Source organism: Carya illinoinensis, chromosome 13 (assembly GCF_018687715.1).
Source record: "Carya illinoinensis cultivar Pawnee chromosome 13, C.illinoinensisPawnee_v1, whole genome shotgun sequence".
NCBI classification, from domain to species: Eukaryota; Viridiplantae; Streptophyta; class Magnoliopsida; order Fagales; family Juglandaceae; genus Carya; species Carya illinoinensis.
Genome location: NC_056764.1, coordinates 25,681,041 through 25,700,894, shown reverse-complemented (window position 1 = coordinate 25,700,894; position 19,854 = coordinate 25,681,041). Strand labels below are relative to the sequence as shown.

General features: G+C 34.1%; 2 protein-coding genes across 3 annotated transcripts; both read left to right on the top strand.

The window, feature by feature from the left end:
- Positions 1-1,104: 1,104 nt before the first annotated feature.
- On the top strand, positions 1,105-10,213 carry LOC122292408 (mRNA-decapping enzyme-like protein). Its single transcript, XM_043100749.1, has 8 exons — positions 1,105-1,444; positions 1,647-1,687; positions 1,820-1,869; positions 2,114-2,258; positions 5,204-5,260; positions 6,101-6,227; positions 7,870-8,349; positions 9,938-10,213. Exons 1-8 carry the CDS (start codon positions 1,286-1,288, stop codon positions 9,992-9,994), a joined length of 1,116 nt encoding a protein of 371 aa, XP_042956683.1. The 5' UTR covers positions 1,105-1,285; the 3' UTR covers positions 9,995-10,213.
- A 5,064-nt stretch (positions 10,214-15,277) lies between these two features.
- On the top strand, positions 15,278-18,345 carry LOC122291272 (small RNA-binding protein 11, chloroplastic-like). 2 transcript variants are annotated; one of them, XM_043098939.1, is made up of 5 exons: positions 15,351-15,459; positions 16,592-17,024; positions 17,403-17,471; positions 17,557-17,663; positions 17,827-18,345. In XM_043098939.1, exons 2-5 carry the CDS (start codon positions 16,991-16,993, stop codon positions 17,932-17,934), a joined length of 318 nt encoding a protein of 105 aa, XP_042954873.1. In that variant the 5' UTR covers positions 15,351-15,459; positions 16,592-16,990; the 3' UTR covers positions 17,935-18,345. The 2 variants fall into 2 exon arrangements, with proteins under 2 accessions (XP_042954872.1, XP_042954873.1); XM_043098938.1 differs by lacking the exon at positions 16,592-17,024 and having other exon boundaries at positions 15,278-15,459.
- The last annotated feature ends 1,509 nt before the right edge of the window (positions 18,346-19,854 follow it).

Sequence of the window (19,854 nt, the reverse complement as noted above, 5' to 3'; positions counted from 1 at the left end):
AATGTGCCAATTTTACTTCTCTAATAAGCTTTTTTATATACAAAATCGGGTTAAATACAAATTTAGTCTATGTAGTTTGTCTTAAACTCAAAATGCTCTTTGTGTATTTTAATTGAACTTTCTCCTTTACGTGGTTCTAAGATTGATCTAGTTAGTCATTATATTAAAAAATAAATTAATAATTATGTTGACGTGGCAAGTCACATGACATGCCATGAGTTAAAAAATTAAAAAAGCCTTAAAAATAAAAAATAAAAATTTAAAACTTAAAAAAATGTTAAAATAAAAACTTAAAAACCAAGGAAAGAAACACTAGAATGCCAAAAATATTATAACTTAGAAAAAGCTCAAAGATATAAAACTAAACATATTTTGAAACATCTAAAATAAAAGAAAAGGGAGGGATGAAAGATAGAGGGAGGAAAGGAATAGAAGAATAGGAAATCGACAAGAAGATAGTGTTACATGATATTTAAGAGCTAACTAGCAAGACTAGAAATCGGTTTTTGAGATTGTTTTGCTAGATAGTAGTGCTATATGTGTTTATAATTTTACTTACAATTTTACAAGATTTATTTTATCAACTTTATTTTAAAATTTTAAAATTTTGAATTTCAAATTTCATAATTTTTATTATCTCAATAACTGATACATGAAAAATTAAATTTTATGTGTTAGCAATTCTTTTTGCTAAAAAAAGAAATAAGATTTCGTTTAGTTGTACAAATAATATGAGATAAAAGTTAAAATTTAAATAAAATATTATTAAAATATAATTTTTAATATAATTTTTATTTTAAAATTTAAAAATTTTGAATTATTTATTATATTTTATATGAAAATTTTAAAAAAATTATAATAATAAGAGGAGTTCAACTCATCTTAATTATCAAATTTAGTGACCAAACGACACTAAAGGTGGGGAGTACTTGGAGTGCAAAATCTTCATTTTTTTTAACAATTATTTTTATCTCATATTATCTCATTTAATTATTATATATTTTTTTATATTTTTACATAAAATAAAATAATTAATTTAATTTTTTTAAATTTTAAAATAAAAATAATATTAATAAAATTCCATAATTCATTTGTTACGTTAGAAGGTTACCCGTCAATAGAGTGGAATCTTAGGAAACAAGCTGAGTGGTGGTGGTAGCGAACCGCAGCAGAGTCTGTATCTTCATCTTCTTCTTCGCGAATCTTTGTGAGCTCGCCCAATCTCTAGGGTTTGTGTTGTCTGAGACTCCCAATTCCAAAGGAAAAGAGAAAGATATAATACATAATGTCACAGAGCGGGAAGCTGATGCCAAATCTGGACCAACAGAGCACTAAGCTCCTCAACCTCACCGTTCTCCAGCGAATCGACCCCTTCGTCGAAGAGATCCTCATCACCGCTGCTCACGTCACTTTCTACGAATTCAACATCGACCTCAGCCAATGGGTTGGCCTCTCTCTCTCTCTCTCTCTCTCACACACACACACACACTGTTATGATCTGACGGTTAAAGGTTTAATCAAATTAGTATCCAACAGCAATGGTTGGGTCTTTAAAATACACACGCACACGCACAAAGCTCCCAATTTGTTATTTTGCGCTTGCTCTGATGTTTTGTTTTTATTTCTGTTTTTGGCTTCATTTACAGAGCCGCAAGGACGTCGAGGGATCTCTCTTCGTCGTGAAGAGGCAAGCCTTCATATAACTGTATAATTGTGTTTAGAAAATTTGGGGATTGATGTTTTGTATCTTTATTTTCTTTTCTTTTTTTTTTGTTTATCTTTACTGATAATCTTATTAACTTCCTTTCTGTCACTTCAGGAGCACGCAACCACGTTTTCAGTTTATTGTGATGAACCGACGCAATACGGGTTAGTTTCCTCTAGTGATCCTTTGCGATCCTTAATATTTAAGATTTTGAATACAAGTGCAATTATTTGGTGGTTCAAATTGATCATGGGATTATGCATTTAGTCATTAATGTTCTTAAGAAGGATTAAATTTCTCACCTTTCTGCAGGAGAATCGGTTTAGAGTCTTTCATTCCTTTTTATCTACCGTTCATAAATGTTTATCAGTTTATTTTATGAACTGAAGAACATGTTCATATGAATAGATAATTTGGTGGAGAATCTGTTGGGAGATTTTGAGTATGAAGTCCAGGTTCCATATTTATTATATCGAAATGCAGCACAAGAAGTGAATGGTATTTGGTTTTACAATGCACGTGAATGTGAAGAGGTTGCAAATCTTTTCAGCAGGTAAAGTTTGTTTGTTTGTTTGTTTTTTGGTTTCACATTTCCTGTGAAATTCATAATCTCGTAACTTGTTGTTAATTGCACATAAATAAAGAGCTATGTTTCACTTCTGAAGTGTGTCACTTTATTGGACCTTTCTATAATCATTGCTTAAAAGAATATCCTTGATGGAGATCTGACGTAAGCTGTTCCATCATTTTATGGTGGTTGGAAAAACTGTTGCACTTTCATTGGTGCCATCATCAGCTTGAGTGTTCTGTATGTGTGAGGATCATGGTTCGGCTGCTCATCCCAAAATATGACTTCATTGTGATCATTGATCCATTGGCCGTTGTTGGCCATGTTTCTGCATGTAATTAACTAGCATCCTTCTAGTTGGTAGAAGATCTATTTGATGTTTTATGATTTGTCTTTTTGTCTATGTTATCTATGTTCTATTTTAATTTCATATGTTTGCTAAAATCACATTCTATATTAATAGGCTATGCTTGTGGATTACATTTCATTTTGGCTTTAAAGCCATTTTCCCAATAAAGTAATGACTTAAGTCCAAAATTGCTGGGGTTTTATATCTGTGCAGCTTCATAATTTGGTATTCATTCTAGCTTCAGAACTAGGTATTATGTGCATCATATCTTATTTTCTTTGAGTTTATTATTTATTTGTGGTATTATCCAATTATCCATCTTGGATCTGTTTAGTGGAGAGAATAAAGAGGAAAAGTATGTTCACAAGTAATTTGGTGTATGTGAAGTAAGATATTTGATTATTTCTGTGTGTTCTTTGTTTAACTGCGATTGAAGGTGAAGAACACTTTTTTCCCCAATCCCTGAATGAAAATTAGACTAAAATCATTTGGTTAGTAGAGTGGTAATGCTTGTTATGGAGTGAGGGACTTTTGGGTATTGTGACATTAGGAATTATTTCGAAGTCATAAGTGGCTCAAAGTACCATGGAAATAGGTTTTTCAGTTTGCAGTAAATGGAAACTCCATATTAGGCCAAAGAAATATGGCATGAGTGCATGGGTTTTGGTATACTTGTGTGACATCTGATCAGGAGCATGGCAAGGTTGTAGGAATTTTCATGAACACAACTGCTATGGTGCATGGTGTTAGTTGGGACGCTCTTACTGGACACCCAGTGCCAATAAAAAAAAGATGTAGCATGGTGTGCGGTCAAACCTTGATGCGATTAATGAGTATTATTGAGTGGGGAGTTAGATCCTACAGATGATTCCAAATTTATTATGGCATTCTGTTTAGAGCAAGTTACAGTAATTTTGGGATTATTGCAATTTACAAAAACATAGGTTTTCTTTTGGGTCATCCCCATGTAATGTTGTTGGAAATTGGGCTACTTTTATTTTTGCATTTTATACAACAAAATTAGGACATTTAATATGCACATCCTTGATTGCACCCGATATGTAGTGGTTTTTTAATTTACTGCACAGATTCAGATTATTTCGTGCTTATTCTACTAGGAAATAAAGCTTCAGACGAAAACAAGGGTTTTATACTTTGGTGGGATGACTTTTGTCAACACATAGTGTGTTGGAATTTTATTTGGTTGATTTTTCATTAAGAAAAATGCATCAAGAAAGAAATTTGTTATGGTTTTTCACTGAAGTGAAAAAGGAGATACTTCATTTAAGAAAGATTTAGTTTTCGTCAATTTTACCCTGGTAGTTGGAATGCTGCTTTCGAAGCTGGGCCATTTTGTACCTATCATGTTAATGCACATCTGTTAGTACTTGTATGGGTTACATGAAAAAACTGCTAGTTTTATAGAGAGGATAAACTTCTGGGTGAAGCCCATTCTTGGAAACTTGTGAGTAGAAAACTGGGTGAGAAAGTTTCTGAAGTTTCATTTTCATTAACAGCTTTCTTTACCAGCCTCTGAACTGTTGATCTTGTGGCTTTCAATGAAAATGTATATCCAACATTGCTAGGAGGAGGCTAGAGGAACTAGATGGTTGACAATGCTATGCATTCAGTCCTATATATAAAGGTGCTGTATACGTCTGATTTATTCTATTAAATGGATCTCAGATAAAAGTTACTGTGGATTATTAATGAACTCAATTTAAAAGGTTCCAGTGGATTGTACATTGCTAGTAACTGTCGATGAGAGGAAAGGAATTAGCATCTCGTAATTTGGTCCTCGTGATGAGAAGTTATTGTAGCTTATCATTGTTATGACCTCTGAGAATGGTTTGAGTTCATTGATGTGCTTTCATTGCATATATTTATGAATGAGAATATAGGTATAACTATGTTGCATATATTCTGTTGTAAGTGAGTTGTATCCTTATTGTGTCTGATACTTTTTGGATGCTTCCTGATAGGTATCAAATTTTTAAAGAAAAACATAAATCATGAATACAAACATAGGAAGGGTTCATGACATGCATTTTGAATAATTTACAAAATAAGAAATATTTTTACATGATTAAGTTGATTTATCAACATTTATCAATTAAATATTTAATTGTGCATCTATTCACATATGAAGATGCACGCTCATATTTAATGAATTTATATATTATTATATATGCTCAAGTGTATTTAGTTATCATTGTATCTCTATCAACATTTTGAAGAACACAGTTGCTCAATTTAACAAGTCAGCTGAATGGCTACAGAGCCATTTGCTAGTGGCTCTGGATAACTTACTGTGACTCAGGGCCCCCGACATCATTTGCTTGGTTTCAACTGAAATATACACATTATATTTATTTCTGATAAGTAATTTAATCTCTGCACTTTTGATCTTACTAAAAAAAAGATAACATGTAGATTTCAGTTGAGACCAAGCAAATATATTGTGATGCATATTATCTATCTGACAAAGAACTTGTGATGCATAGATTTGTTTCACTATTTTAGTTTCATTCTCCTACCCTTTTATTATTCTTTTTCATAATCTTTTCTTTTATGCTTGCAGGATACTTAATGCTTACTCCAAGGTGCCTCAAAAGTCAACAGTGCCTTCAAACAAAAGGTAACAAGTAGCATTCTATTCCTTTTTTTTTTTTTTTTTCCCAAATAAGTAATGTAATTTTATTAGATGAGCTTAAGTACACATGAACTATATAGAAGGATACACCCAAATAGCGAGAAGACAATAGAAGCAAAATTATTTTTAACCTGGAATTAGAAAGCTTGACGACGTTTTAATATTTGTAAAGACGTTTTGTTTTATTGATAAAAAAAATATTTGTAAAGAATTTTTGTTGTATAAAACTTATTCATTTGACTGCCCTTTCTGGTCTCTATATCATGGCCTATGGGGCAGTCTTATAGGATCTTCCACAATGTATCATTTAATATATTTACATTGTTTAACGACTATGCCAATTGTGTTTTCAAAATTAACAAAAATGTATTATAGTAAACACTCTGGTTTTCGTTTTGAGCTTCTTTTTTTTTTTTCCCTTTGTTCTTCCCCCTATCAAAACTTCATCTTTTCATTTTGATACGTTACGTATTTCAGATTGCTGCCCAGTTTTTACATCTGTGGTTATCCTTCTAGTTTTCAAGTTTCCTAGTGGCACTTCCCGGATCGGAAATCATGTTTTATCTTCTATGAAATGTGTAATAAATGCAGGTCCAAAGAACCTTAATTTTTAAAATTCTTATATCTTTGTATGTGGGAATAATCAATGTTGTGGCCTAAAAGTCAATAAAAAATTCCACTTGTTCTTCATTTTACGCAGCATTATTTATTCTTTTCTTTGGCTGACACCCTTGACATTCATTCATGTCTACCTGTTCTCTTCTTCTATAGATTTTTGTTGTAGAAAATTCAAAAAATAAATGTTTTGATTATTTCTCACTACAGTGAATTTGAAGAACTAGAAGCAGTCCCAACTATGGCAGTTATGGACGGTCCTCTGGAGCCACCATCATCTACTGCCTTCAACGCCCCTGATGTTCCTGATGATCCTTCCTTCGTGAACTTCTTCAGTGTATGTAGCTTTAACTCTGCCATTGTAATTTATAACATATGTACAATATCGTAGTCATAGTTGGAGTCGGAGCATGGAGTTGGAGTTAGTCCGATGACACCTCAGACTCCGATAGAAAGATAAAAAAAAAAAGAAAAGAGAGTCCAATTTCAACTCCAATTTGTTGGAGTCGGAGCAGAGTCGGAGTCAGATTTTTGCTCAGCCCTAGGAGCTGGACACTATATCCTACTCTTGGCAATTTCATGTAATTGAGTTAAGGAGTTTCCTAAAATGTTTCAAGATTTTCGGCAGCCTTGTAGTGTTGAAACCCTAGGATTGTATTTTTTTATTGTCACCGGGTATTTAGTGACGAAGTCCCAACTAATCCCAGAGGTGCACAACCCTTCAACAAGGAGTTTCCTGCAAGTGCACCTCGGGTAATCAAGGGAAAATTCCCCCATTCCGATGGCCCCAAGAGTACAAATGCAGAGTTTCGAACCCAAGATGTCTGTTTTATATGGCTTGCCTTAGGACACTACACCACCCCTTAGGGTTAAACCCCTAGGATTTGTTTCTAAAACTGGCCGTGACAGTTTTCCTGAAGATTTTTAGGTAGCTTCCTATCATTAAGCTAGAGAAAACCTTCCTAAAATATTCCCAAATGTCGGCAGCTCCGTGGGGATATGATATCTAGGTTGTTTTTGTTTGTTAGCTGTGACAGATTTGGAGAACTTGCCTTTTAGGCAGATCTACGCCAAAAACAAATTCTGCTGGCCCTAAATTCAAATCTAATTAATATCCAAAGTTAATAAACATTTAACATAAAACAATAAATAGAAAATCAAATGGCCCAACTGTCCTTAGTCTTGAGATTCCACTCCAATGTTTGGATTTTTGGCCTTGGGCAAGACATCTGGACAATGGTATCCAGTTCTAGATTTTTTTTTTTTTTGTTTTGTCTGGCATTTTACTGTGTTAGAACCTGTAATAAACATTCAACATAAAACAATCAATAAAAAATCAGTTGGCCCTTGGGCCTTAATCTTGAAACCCCACTCCAACGTTCAAAGTTTGGGCCAGGTGTGACATCTGGACAATGGTATCTTGTTCTGGATTTTTGTGCCTGGCATTTTATTGTGGTATAACCTGAGATCACGTGTTACGGTTTACAGTGGTTTTATTGTCTTAAATATAATGTGCAATCTTCTTTTGAAAGCAATATAGTTTAACAAAATCATTTGATTTTGTGCATGTTTTCTCCTCCTTTTAAGTTAAACTTTTGTCTTTATTTGATAAAAAAACCTAATGGAATTCAAGCCACAGGTCGGACATAGATCCCATGTCAATACAAGGCATGACAACAATCCCCACAACGTGGGATTTGCAATCACTTTTTTGGAAGTTTATTTGGAGATATGTAGATGCATCACACTTCCCTGTTACAGCAAGAATATCCATATCGAGAATCAACTTCTACCTCCTTTAGCCAAAATGGATACCTTAATGTTTATATGGATAACATCTTTATATCCTTAACGGTTGTCATTTATTAAGTTAAGAGATTTAAAGGTCAACCTCTGTTTTATGATCCAAAAAAGGAAAATAATTTGGGTAATTTCTTTGTAGTTGAGCATGATTGAAGCTATTGAGTACCTTTTTGCAGGCAGCTATGACTATTGGGACTGTTTCAAATGCAGTGATGACTGCACAACCTTATCAGTCCCCTGCACCAGTCCCTCCAAATTCCCATCCAGTTGGTGTTGCCTCTCCTATGGTACCAACCTTGCAAATCCCATCTCCTCCTCTGTCATCTTCTACTCCTTTAATGCCTCTCCTTTATACTACTGAATCCAACAGTAACAGCAACAGGGCCACCAATATTATAAAGCCTTCTTCATTTTTTGTTCCTCCCCCTTCCTCTTCTGCAATGATGATGCTACCTGTCTCTTCACCCGTGCCTACTGCTCCTCCACTTCCTCCAGCAGTGAGCCTACAACGCTCATATGGTGCTCCATTGTTACAACCATTTCCACCACCTACTCCACCTCCACCATCTCTTACTCCTGCGCCTGTTCCAACTCCAAACTATGGACCAGCTATTAGCCGAGATAAAGTCCAAGAAGCACTACTTGTGCTTGTTCAGGTTAGTTTGTCTGGTTGCAGAAATGTTTTTTTATTACTCTAGCTACTGAAATGTCCAGAGCCTCTTCTATAGGAATCACATTCTTATGGGGTTTGCGGTTGTAATTTTTCAGATTTTTTGTGATACCCGTTATCCTCTTTGACAGGAAATTGATTGCCTATAGATCATGAAGTTGTTATTTGACTAATTTCTGGACATTTTACATGCAGAAGAATTTGGACTGTTATGGATTACTAAATAATTAGGAGTATAATATATTTATATGGACATAAAAAGAAAACTATTTTCTAGTTGTATAATATCTATTGTCACTTTCTCAGTAAGAAAAGTTATGCCCTAGCAATAGAAATGGTTATCAGTACAGGATTTTCCTTTACTGCTGCTTTTGCTAATCTGTGGGCTACCTCGTTAGCTTCTCTCCTGATATCTAGCTTGCCAAATCTCGCCTCACTGTAGTGGTATTTTTTTTGCATCCTAAATAAGGCTTCTGAAAGGACCATCATCTGATTCTCTGACCTGTAACGCTTTCACCACTTGGCTGGCATCTTCTTCTAAAATAATTTGTTGTAGTTTGCATAGTCGAGTAGCTTCAACCATTCCTCGAGCCTCAGCTATTGTAGAATCAATGCGATAAAATAAAGGTTTCCATTTGGGTTGCCAGTACATTCCCTTCACTGTCTCTTATCACCAATCGTATACCTAGTTTACCAATCTCTGCTGGGATGGCTATAGCCCAATTCACTTTGACCCGATCATCTGAAGGAGATTGCTCAGTTCAGTAATGGTCATTTCTTTACTCTGCTCAGTTTCCCGCTTGTAATTTTCCATGGACTGCATAGCATGTTCATTGAGAATGCTAGTATGTAAGAAGGTTCTTTCAGAATTGCTTTCAATGTCTATTATTTCCAACTTTTTTCTGATAAAAGGGAAAGTAATAGGTGACGATTTGCAACAGTAGGAAGTACATGGTAAAAGCATGCATGGTACATATGTTACGTGTCTGGAAAAACAAAAACAAAACGAAAAAACGCATCAATTATGGAACTATAATGACTCTGATAGACGTTTAAACTTTATTCCATACACTCAATTTTCCCAGGTTCTTACCGATCAAAAAAAAAAAAAATCCCAGGTTCTTATGTTGCCTTTTCTGGTATTTGATTTTTAATCATTGATATGCTGCATTCTTGTTTTAAAAAGGGCTGATCACTCACCACCAGTATCTAAAAATGACATGTTTATAGATGGTTTAGATTGATCAGCTGAGTTCAATCTGACCTTGGAACTCTTTTTAACAATCCCAGAGTTAACTCTTATAATTGGCATATAAAAACCTTAGCGACATGTTTCTACGGTAAGGCGATTAGCTATGCCGTTCAATATACATGATCTGGAGGATAATTTTGCATGTTCAGCAATGGAAAAACTCTTTTCTATTTGTTGAAATTTGATGGAGATTTTTGTTTTTTCCTGTCTGTCATACTTTCACATCATGATCTCTTTCAAGTAAATCGTGGTGTACAAAACTTACCTAGTCAGTTTCAGCTGCTTTTTCCATGGTATCTGATAAATTTGGCACATGTGGTAGGATAATCAATTTATCGACATGGTGTATCGAGCTATTCTGAATGCACACAACTCGTGACAAATTGGAAGAGGCACAGACGTTGCGGATGCTGGATTTTTGCTGATTATGTAGTTTTGTTTGTTTGTTTTTCTTTATTGGGTTTGTATCTTGTAGGTGGAAGGAAGTGCATGTGATATAGAGATTGTAATATTGTATAGCAATTATCTCCAATCACCTTTTCTGCTGGTAATACATTCCATTAATATAATATAGCAAGTATATGGATATTTATTGGTTTGTGAAGGTGATAAATTTATACGAACTCGAGTCTGCCGCCGTGCTTAGCTTCATTGGTGTCAGTTGCTTAGAAAGTTAGCAAGTTGTTGATATCTCTTTGACAAACATAAAGTTCGTATTGTCAATTAGTAGGCTGTTCTCAAAACCGATCAAATGTGATCAATCCCTGGGTTTTTATGTAGTTGTAAAAAGTTCATTTCTAGTTTTTGTGCAGTGCTATGAGTTTCTCAAGTCATTCCAATAATCTAATCTATTACTTATATAATAGTAATGGAATTTCTGAAGTTCCTGTTTGCTGTTTATTGAAGCCAACTTAACATTCCATCTTATTTTCTATATTTCTATTGATCCATCCAAACCTTTTGTATCCTTTAGATGAAGAATTTTACAAAAATAAATTTACAAATTAGCGTGGTTTGATGGACTACATCAAATCTAATTTACAGGATTGAAAACATTTTCTTATCTTAACATTATAAAACATTTCTAAAGCTACAATAATATATAACTTGATAAACATTCCATAACATTTCTATTCCTTGTCATTTAGTTGGGATTCTTGACCTGCCCATTCATAGATCTCGTCACATCCTAACTTTACTGTACTCTAGAGGTGGCTAGAGAAACTGAGGGCTAAGTTGGGTATTAAAATATTTTGAAAATATTTTATTATTATTTTATTATTATTTTTTATATTCTTTTCATTATTTTTTATTACTATTAACTATTATTTAATATTTTATTATTATTTTTTCGTCATTATTCACAAAATATATGAGATTACCTAACTATCTAAATGCAACTGTAGGCAGGATTCTTGACCTTATCAGACGTAGGTTTGCAACATCCAACTTTACTTACTCCAGATATGGTTGAGGAGTCTTATAAGGATGTTTTACATTTTTCAATGTACTTTTAGCCACATCCAACTTTAATCACTTTAGGGTGGTGAGAGGAATTTCATTGGAATTCTTTCTTGGTTGTGATTATTTTATTTATTGAGACCATTAAAAAATAGTATGGCATGAAACCATTTAATATAATGAAACCTTCATAGTTGTAGGGTTGTGATTATTTCCTTGGCATGAAATAATTTAATATGCAATGCAATTGGCTATAAAATTCACATCTACCTTTAAAAAGGCTTATTTAAGTAGAAGAAACAACTTACAAACTTCCTTAACAAATGAAGTAGTGCTTGCTTGTTGTCTCGTTTTCTGTAGGGTTTTTGAAATCAAGTTAGAAAGTGTTTCTATATTAAACCTTGAATTAAAACTAAATTTTTCACAATAAACTCCTTGAAAAGATTTAGTCAAAACTTCAAGGTTGGAAAGCAAAAATCCTCTCACAAGCTGCGAAAATTGTCCTCATCAGATTAGTTGCAAGTGCTATCCCTTGTTATATTATGAGCACAAATCTCCTTCTAAGATCCATCACCAACCATCTTGATTCCATCTTCCGAAAATTTTGGTGGGGTATGAACAACCTTGAAAAGAAAAAATTTTTGCCAAAATCTTGGAAAGAAATTTGCACTCCAAAATCTATGGGAGGTTTGGGTTTAAAAACAATGCATCTCTTTAATTTGGCGTTGATTTCTAAATGTGCTTGGAGCTTCATGAATGGGTCAAACAATTTGTCAAAGAACGTTCTTTCAAGAAAATATCTCAAATCTCATTCCTTTGTCAATATTACCTCAAAACCACAAGACTCTTGGTTCTGGAAATATATCCTCAAGCAAAGAGACTTTCTAATAAATAATTATTGTTTTCAAATTAATAATGGGACTACAATGAAGGTATGGTAGGATCCCTAGATACCTACTATGCCCTCTTTCAAACCCTTTCCAAATCCATACACTACTACAATATATCAGAATACCATAGTCTCGGAGCTCATTTTGGAAGAACCAAGAAGATAGAACATTTTACTTCTAAACTCTCTCTTCATTGAAGAAACCACAAGAGAAATCCAAAAAGTTCCATTAGCCATCCACAATTTTCATTCAATTCCTGATAAAACCAAATGGATTCATCATTCCTCTGGGAACTTTTCGGTCAAATCAGCTTACGCTGCTGTTGCAAATCAAAATACAAATCAATTCCACTCCTCCGACTCAACCAACTAGAAGCAATTGTGGAAAATAAAAATTCAATATCGGTTGAAACTCTTTTGGAAAATATGTAACAATATTGTTCCTACAAAGGTATTAATTCATAGAGTCATTCCACTTCAGGAAGATGAGATCCTATGCCCTCTTTGTAAAATAGAACCTGAAAGCCTCACACACTTATTCCTAAACTGTATTTATTCCAAAATTGTGTGGAGACAACCAAACTAGCCCATTGACACTACTATTTTTTCTCATCAACCAATTCATGAGTGGATCAATAACATTATCAATCCAAACATGTTCCTGAAAATCCCAGAATCTGAGTATCATTATTTTCAAGTTTTTGCTTGCATTGCTATGGATTTCCTTTGGTTCCATAGAAATAAACTCATCCATGATCAAATACAATCCACACCCCTCAAATTTGTCGAATTAGTTCAAAAAATTTATCAGGATCATATAAGTGTTTGGACAAAGAAAGAAAAAAATTTGCCTTCTGATAATTTCTTGCGAATGGAAGAAATAAAATAAGATTCTCAAGAATTCAAGATAGTGACCTTTGATGTAGCTGTGAGGAAACAGGGCTCCACAATTTCTACTTTATGCCGGGATGCTACAAGAATAATTCTCTTTGCTAAAACAGACTAGATTTACAGCCCCCATCCGAACATAGAAGAAGCCAGAGTAGCCTTAATGGCCATTCAAGAAGTTGAAAGATTGAAATTGCAAAATATAATAATTGAAGGAGATTCCAATGTGGTGATTTAAGCAATTAAAAATTCCTCAGTTGCCTAAGATTGAATTTTATATCCCATCATCAGTGATAAAAAGTATCTCTTAAAATCCTTCACAAGTTGGCAATTAAGGAAAATTCATCGATCCTCAAATCGATGCACACATAATCTAGCACAATGGGCAGCTTCAACACAAACTTATGGAAATATCCCTTTAATCCAAATTTCTCCGTGTTTATTGCAATTTCATAATGGAAAAAGATCCACCTATAGTGTAACTTGTAAAGAGCTAGACTCACTTTTTTCCCTACTATCAATATATATATCATCTATGCTTGATTTAAAAATTTAAAAAAAGAAAAAGAAAAAAGGACCTTGAATTAAGACTTCTTACTAAAATATTATCAATCCTCATAATAAAAGACTATTTACAACTGGACCCTAAACTTTTTCTAATTGCACTTTGATCCCCAAACTTTAACAATTTGCATTTTGACCCGATTTCAACCAAACTTTATACCACACATTTACGATCTGATTCTCACTCATTCAATGACTCAATTCATTTAATACACATTTTAAAGCATCAAACACCCAAATTAGCCAAAGCATGCACTTTCATGCCCTTGAATCAAAATTCCTAATTTTCCTCTTTCAATCTCATTCTACTTTATTTATAAGCCACATACTTTGGTTTTAATAAATACCAGTTGAAACAAGGTAAAATTCAAGCTCAAACACACATGAAAGATTCGGTCTTCAAGAATAAAAAAAAGCCCAACCTTTCTTTCAACCTTGCCAAACCTTCATTACACTTTTTAAGACAAGATAACCATGAGCCTAACTTAATTACTCAAGACTTGATCATTCAACTAAGGAGTATAATCGGTCCAATCCGGTTCGATCCAGTTTTGAACATATTTAAAACTAAATTGATATATATCGATTTTGAAATTTGAAGAACCGATACTGCACTAGTTACATCCATAAATTGATACTTCCAGCTTTATCGATTTCGATCTGTTTTTTTTTTTTTGAATTTTTTGGATATACTATATATCTGTTTTTTTGATATATAGTATATTATATTATATTATTATTCATAATAATATAGTTGTTGGGGGGATTTTTGTCTTAAAGCCCAAAGGGCCTCTCAAGACCTAGCTCATCAAGGGAGTTTTACTAGAGGAACAAATATGAGAAAAATGAGGGAAGATGGGAAAAGAAAAGAAAAGAAAAGAGAGCAAAGCAATATCAGAATGACAGGAAGAAAAGAACGGAAAAGACGTGAGGAAAGATAATGTGACATAAAGGAATGGAAAAAAAGAGATAACATGGAAGACACCAACTACTTGAGGGTATCTTCACTCATGAAAACTATCCTTAGGAGGAGACATTTGACTATTCTCAACGAGAGATTTAATCATATCAATAAGCATCTCTACCCTGTCAGCAATGCCATGAATGGCATGATGGTCAACCAATTGCCTTTGTAAGGCCTCCTGCTACTTCTATGAATATTCTTGCTGCATCTTCAGAGTTGCTGCCTTGATTCCTTTCTACCATAAAAGGATCAGCCTCTCTAATAGTAATTGTAATGGATTTACTTCAAGATCCTCACAAGAGCACAATAAGGACTCACAAGAACTCAACCTAGAACATAGAATCAAGATACAATCATACAAGCAAAATCCCTTGCATTTAATTATTGGAAAAGGTTTTCGAGGGACCTTCAACCTCCTAAGTAAAATCAATCATCAACCATTCAGAACGAATACCAGTATTGTAAGTCTAGTCCTTTTATACAAGACTTTACAATGAAAGTTAAAAATGACATCATAATGAAAGTAATAATGCAGGCATAGAGCCATCTGTTCCCATTCCTTCCAACTTCAAGACGTACCGTTTCACTAAAAATAATACACACTGCATTGAACTTTCACTTCTTTTAATATCATTGCCCAAATAAAAAATTTAAGATTATATAGTGTAATTTCAACCGATCCGTTAAATATACTTTACATAAAAATAATTTTATAATTTAACGAGTCTCATCAAACCGTTTCAATTTTCTAAAATTATTTTGTATAATTTCTATGTGACTAGAATATTTTCTATCAAGAGAATAAAAGGAACGAAGAGAAGATAAATATTTAAAAAAAAAAAAAAAAGAATGAAGAAAAGATTAATTACAATTCGGACCCATAGATTTTCATATTTGCAATTTCAGAAGGGGAAGAATGGGAAACTCCCATCAAAATGAGTCTTTCTGATTGACTCTGGCAACAGCTATCCTTTACTTGTTATCACGGCGACTTTAAGGGGTATGTCCCAAGCTGGTAACATTTCTCCTGCACGGATGAACTTCTTCAGAGGATTCGCTTCCAAGCTCTTCGTCAAAGGTATTACTTCTCTTTATCTGGTAAGGTTTTTTTGGGCGTTTGCTCCCTTTGGTTACAGAGAAAATGTAGGAAGAAGAAAGGGATTCAAATTTACGCAACCGAGACCTGATGAAACCCAGTACTTCACTGACAAAACAATTCGTCTCTTTTGCGTTGTTAGATCGTCTTCAAGAAGATCAGGAAAAAAGGGATTTCTCAGTCGCCAAACAGTATATTAGGATTCATTTCTTCGGCATATAAATATATGAAACCTAGTGAAAGTTTCGGTTTGGTGTATTGCCGAGTGATGGAGCTATTAAATGTTCTAAAAAGTGCACCCAATCACTTGAGAATTAATAAGGTGTTGGCAATGCATTATGTAATCCATTGCGTATAAATTATCGCCCCGTAGACGCCATTTGCGTTGATGCAGTTGTTCAAGTCTGTCTGTATTGCTAACCCGTATGATTTGTCTCGCTGCGTATATTATGAGCACATTTGTATTTAGTGTCTGGTAGTTTTGCTTTATATCTGGCTAGTGATTCAAGTTGGGTGGTAAGGTAGAATCATATAGAGCATAAAGCAGGTTGAATCTGATCATTGCTCTTTCCCATTATTAGTGCGTATGTTATTGTTAAAGCTGGAATTGTCAGTTACTTTGAAGTGAAAATCCTGTTCATCAGAGTAGGTGTGGGTCCTTTACAGCTGCAAACGGAAAATACAGAGAAGTATAGCCACTTGTTTGGATTAGAATCCTCATCAGTGACTTCCCGGTAGAGCCACATCCTAACTTACTTCGAAAAAAATTCTTTAAGTTTCTAACTCTAAATTTAGGATTTGAAGTGTTATAAGAGTAAGGTTTGAGAAACTAAACTTACAGACAGCTCTCTGGTGCTGTCTGATTACTATGGGCTTGCTACTGATGGCACCCATTTGTGTTCTCCTGGCCTTTATGTGTTCTGCCTTGTTCATTAACTGGTTGGAGGGAATAAAGTCTAATGGATAAGAAAGTTCAATGTTTTAGCTAAAAATTTATAACCATAATAATAAAGTTTCTATGGTTTTAGGATGGAGGAGAATGCCTGTATTATATTCCTGATAGAGATCATTTATTCTCTATGTTTTACATCCCTCATATATGATAGTATTCCAGGTCTTCAAAACTTCTGCTTTTGATTCATCGGTGGAGCTATTTGGTGGCTGTACCGTGCAGTTCTCCGTGTTCTTGCTAAATTTGATGAAAATAGGACTGAAATTGGATGCTGAGGTTTAAAATGGTTCAACTTCATTCAGAATTAAGCTATGTTCAAATGCTTAAGGAGTTATATATGACTGGTAGTGAGACAACCTAGTGCTACCAGCCATATAGGCAGATTCTCATTTTAGGCCTTTTCTTTGGATGTGGAATCTCATCAAGGCAGGGCCCTTGAGACTCACTCCTAAGGAATAAACCTGGATATACAACTCAACCCACCAAAACCATGTAGAAGGTAATCTAGTAGAACTCTAGTGTGGAATCGGATCCAGGGTATCTGAATCTGCAACTCATCCCATGCCCTTTGACCACTACGCTACACACCTCACAGGTAATTTTAGGCATCTCTTAATCATTAACGGATGCTTAGAGCCATCTCAAACTATATCTACGCTGGTTTTCTTAGATATCTACACTGCTATATATCCATTGTCTACACAGTATTTAACTTATTAATGATTGGATTCATCTGATGAAGTTTTTTCAATTCCTTTTTAGCTTACTTTAATCCGATAATTCCTAAAGTGATGCTATTGCATTGTTTATAGGAAAAGAGGAGTCTATGGAATATCCTGAATCCCAGAATGCATGCACACACGCACAAAAATCTGCCCCCACATGCCAATCTTTATTCCATTCAGGATTGCCGAGTTTCCTGCTTCTACTCTTGGTTCTGTATCCCTTGACATAACTCATGAATTTGTTGCAGGTATATCTTTCTCCACCACAGAGGAGAGACTAGTGGAAGCGTTTTCTAAATTTGGTCAAGTCATTGAAGGTAACTTCTGTTCCTACCATGACAAGAATCATTTTTCCAATGGTAATTAATAATCTTTAGACATCCTGCACTTCTCCTTTTCCAGGTAAAGTAATTATGGACAAAGTTAGAAACCGATCAAAAGGTTATGGGTATGTGACTTTTGCTAAAGAGGATGAAGCCCAGAAAGCCTTGATGGACATGAATGGGAAGGCAAGATTACATGATCTCCTTCAATTTGTTCCTCTCCCAACACGCACCACCACCCCCCCCCCCCCCCCCCCCCCCCCCCCCCCCCCCCCCCCCCTCCCTCCTCTTCTCTTCTTTTCCACACTAAATTGTGAATTAATAAAAATGAAAGTGAAAAATTTTGCAGTCACTTGATGGACGCGTTCTTTTTGTGGACAATGTAAGGCCCAGTAGGAATTTCAATTCTGGCGTGCCAATAGCAAGAGGATCCCCAGTGCCAGCAGCTGATAGCTGATACTAACCTTTCAACTATTTTCTTTACACATGCAATAATGTCAACAAAGTGGGTTAATTGCCAGATATTTCTTTTGTAGCTTGTATATTTGTCATGATTCAGTAAGCATTCATTCTCACCTTGCTTCCAAACACCCCTTAAAACTTTCCATCGAGTTCTCTTTAGCAATTGATGGCAGATATACAGGAATGGGATGCAAACCACAGGAAAACCTGTATGGAGTCTTGACAAAACCAATGAACCTAAAGAGTTGAATGATGTTACATGTCTATACCTAATTAGTAGGGTTAGGTTGCATTTGTGTACATAGGACAATAAATTAGCTGGTGAATAGTGTTTTCAAGTGGATAATGCCTCTGTGTTTCCTGCCAATTTTATGTAAGTTTTGCCTTTTATGGTTGTTCTATGTTACCAAGTTTCAACTGACAACAACTGCAGCTGAAGTAAGATTGAAAAGCCGAAGAAGAAGAAGAAGATGGTTAAGGCTCAGGTACATTAGAAAAGGCCATAAGATTCTCTAAACGTAGATTATCTGTCCATTTATTTCTAAACTTCCACGATCCCTTCTCGAACCAAACATGAATCTTTCAACTCATTAGGCTATCTACCCAATTACTTCAATTATTTATGAACCTCCCTGAAAAATGCTGAAGAGTGGCACAGAAAGCCACTTAATATATACCCTATCCTCGGTCTGCTTAAGGGAATTTAGGAGAAAAGCCAAGCATCTCACTCAATAGGACTACGAATATCAAAAGGCAGCGCACGCACAAATTAGTATAGGGTACTTTCAAGTTTTTCTATATGTTTTGGAGATTGGAAGACCTTCATCTCTTCCCTTTTTATCCTGAAACAAAGAGAGACAGATGAGAGCTTGGAATCATCTTTATATTGAAATTTCTACCTCAAACTACACAGTTTTTGAAAATTAATATTCTCATATTATATCTAAAATTATCTTGAAAATATTACTTTACAATTTTAATAATGAATATTCTCGTAATACACCTATGAATATCTTGGCAGTATTCTCCTAATATAAACCCATTATTTTTTTCACCTTTCAATTTTATTTTTAATTTTTGTTTAGCTTTGTTTTTTTTTCGTTTTCTATACATAGAAAGAAATTACATTGCATTATATATTGATAGATAGTGCAAATATTAAAATATAGGAGGAAATTGCAAATAAGTACATGTAAATCTCTCTCATCCTTTTATTTTATTTATTTATTTATAGAGATATTTTAGCCACAAATGAATTATACAAAAATAATTTTATAAACTGATGTAGTTTGATGTGATTTGTTAAATTATAAAGTTATTTTTATTATAAAATAGATTTAACAGATCAGATAAAATACATTAATTTATGAGATTATTCTATGTAATTATTTTGTGGGTTAGGTATTCTTATTTATAAGATATAAAGGTGACAACTGTCCCCATTTCCATTCTATATATAAAGCATAAAACGTTTTGGTATTTATTTATTTAGCTTATCAACTGAATATCCATTAAATAATAATTCAAAATATCTAATATTTGGTGCTTAATAAATTCTCTCTCTGTCTCACTGCTAATTCGTATAGGACAAAAAATCAGCACTCTCACTGGGAAGTTGGTTTTTATTGGAAACGAATGAAGTGAAAGCTCTGCATCATGTGAAAGCTCACAAACAATTCTTTAAAAATTCTTTAATTTCCTTTATTACTAAATTCCAAGGGTAATGGTGTAAATGGCCAACTCAGACTTTTGTTTTTAAATCAGATATATATATATATATATATATTGCTGAATTTTATATTTATAATTTTATAATAATGTAAAAGCATGGCTTTCCTTGGGTTGGAAAGTCTTCTCATCCTCATTTTGCTTGGACAGCTGCAACCAAAAAAAAAAGCGACTACTTGGACCCATA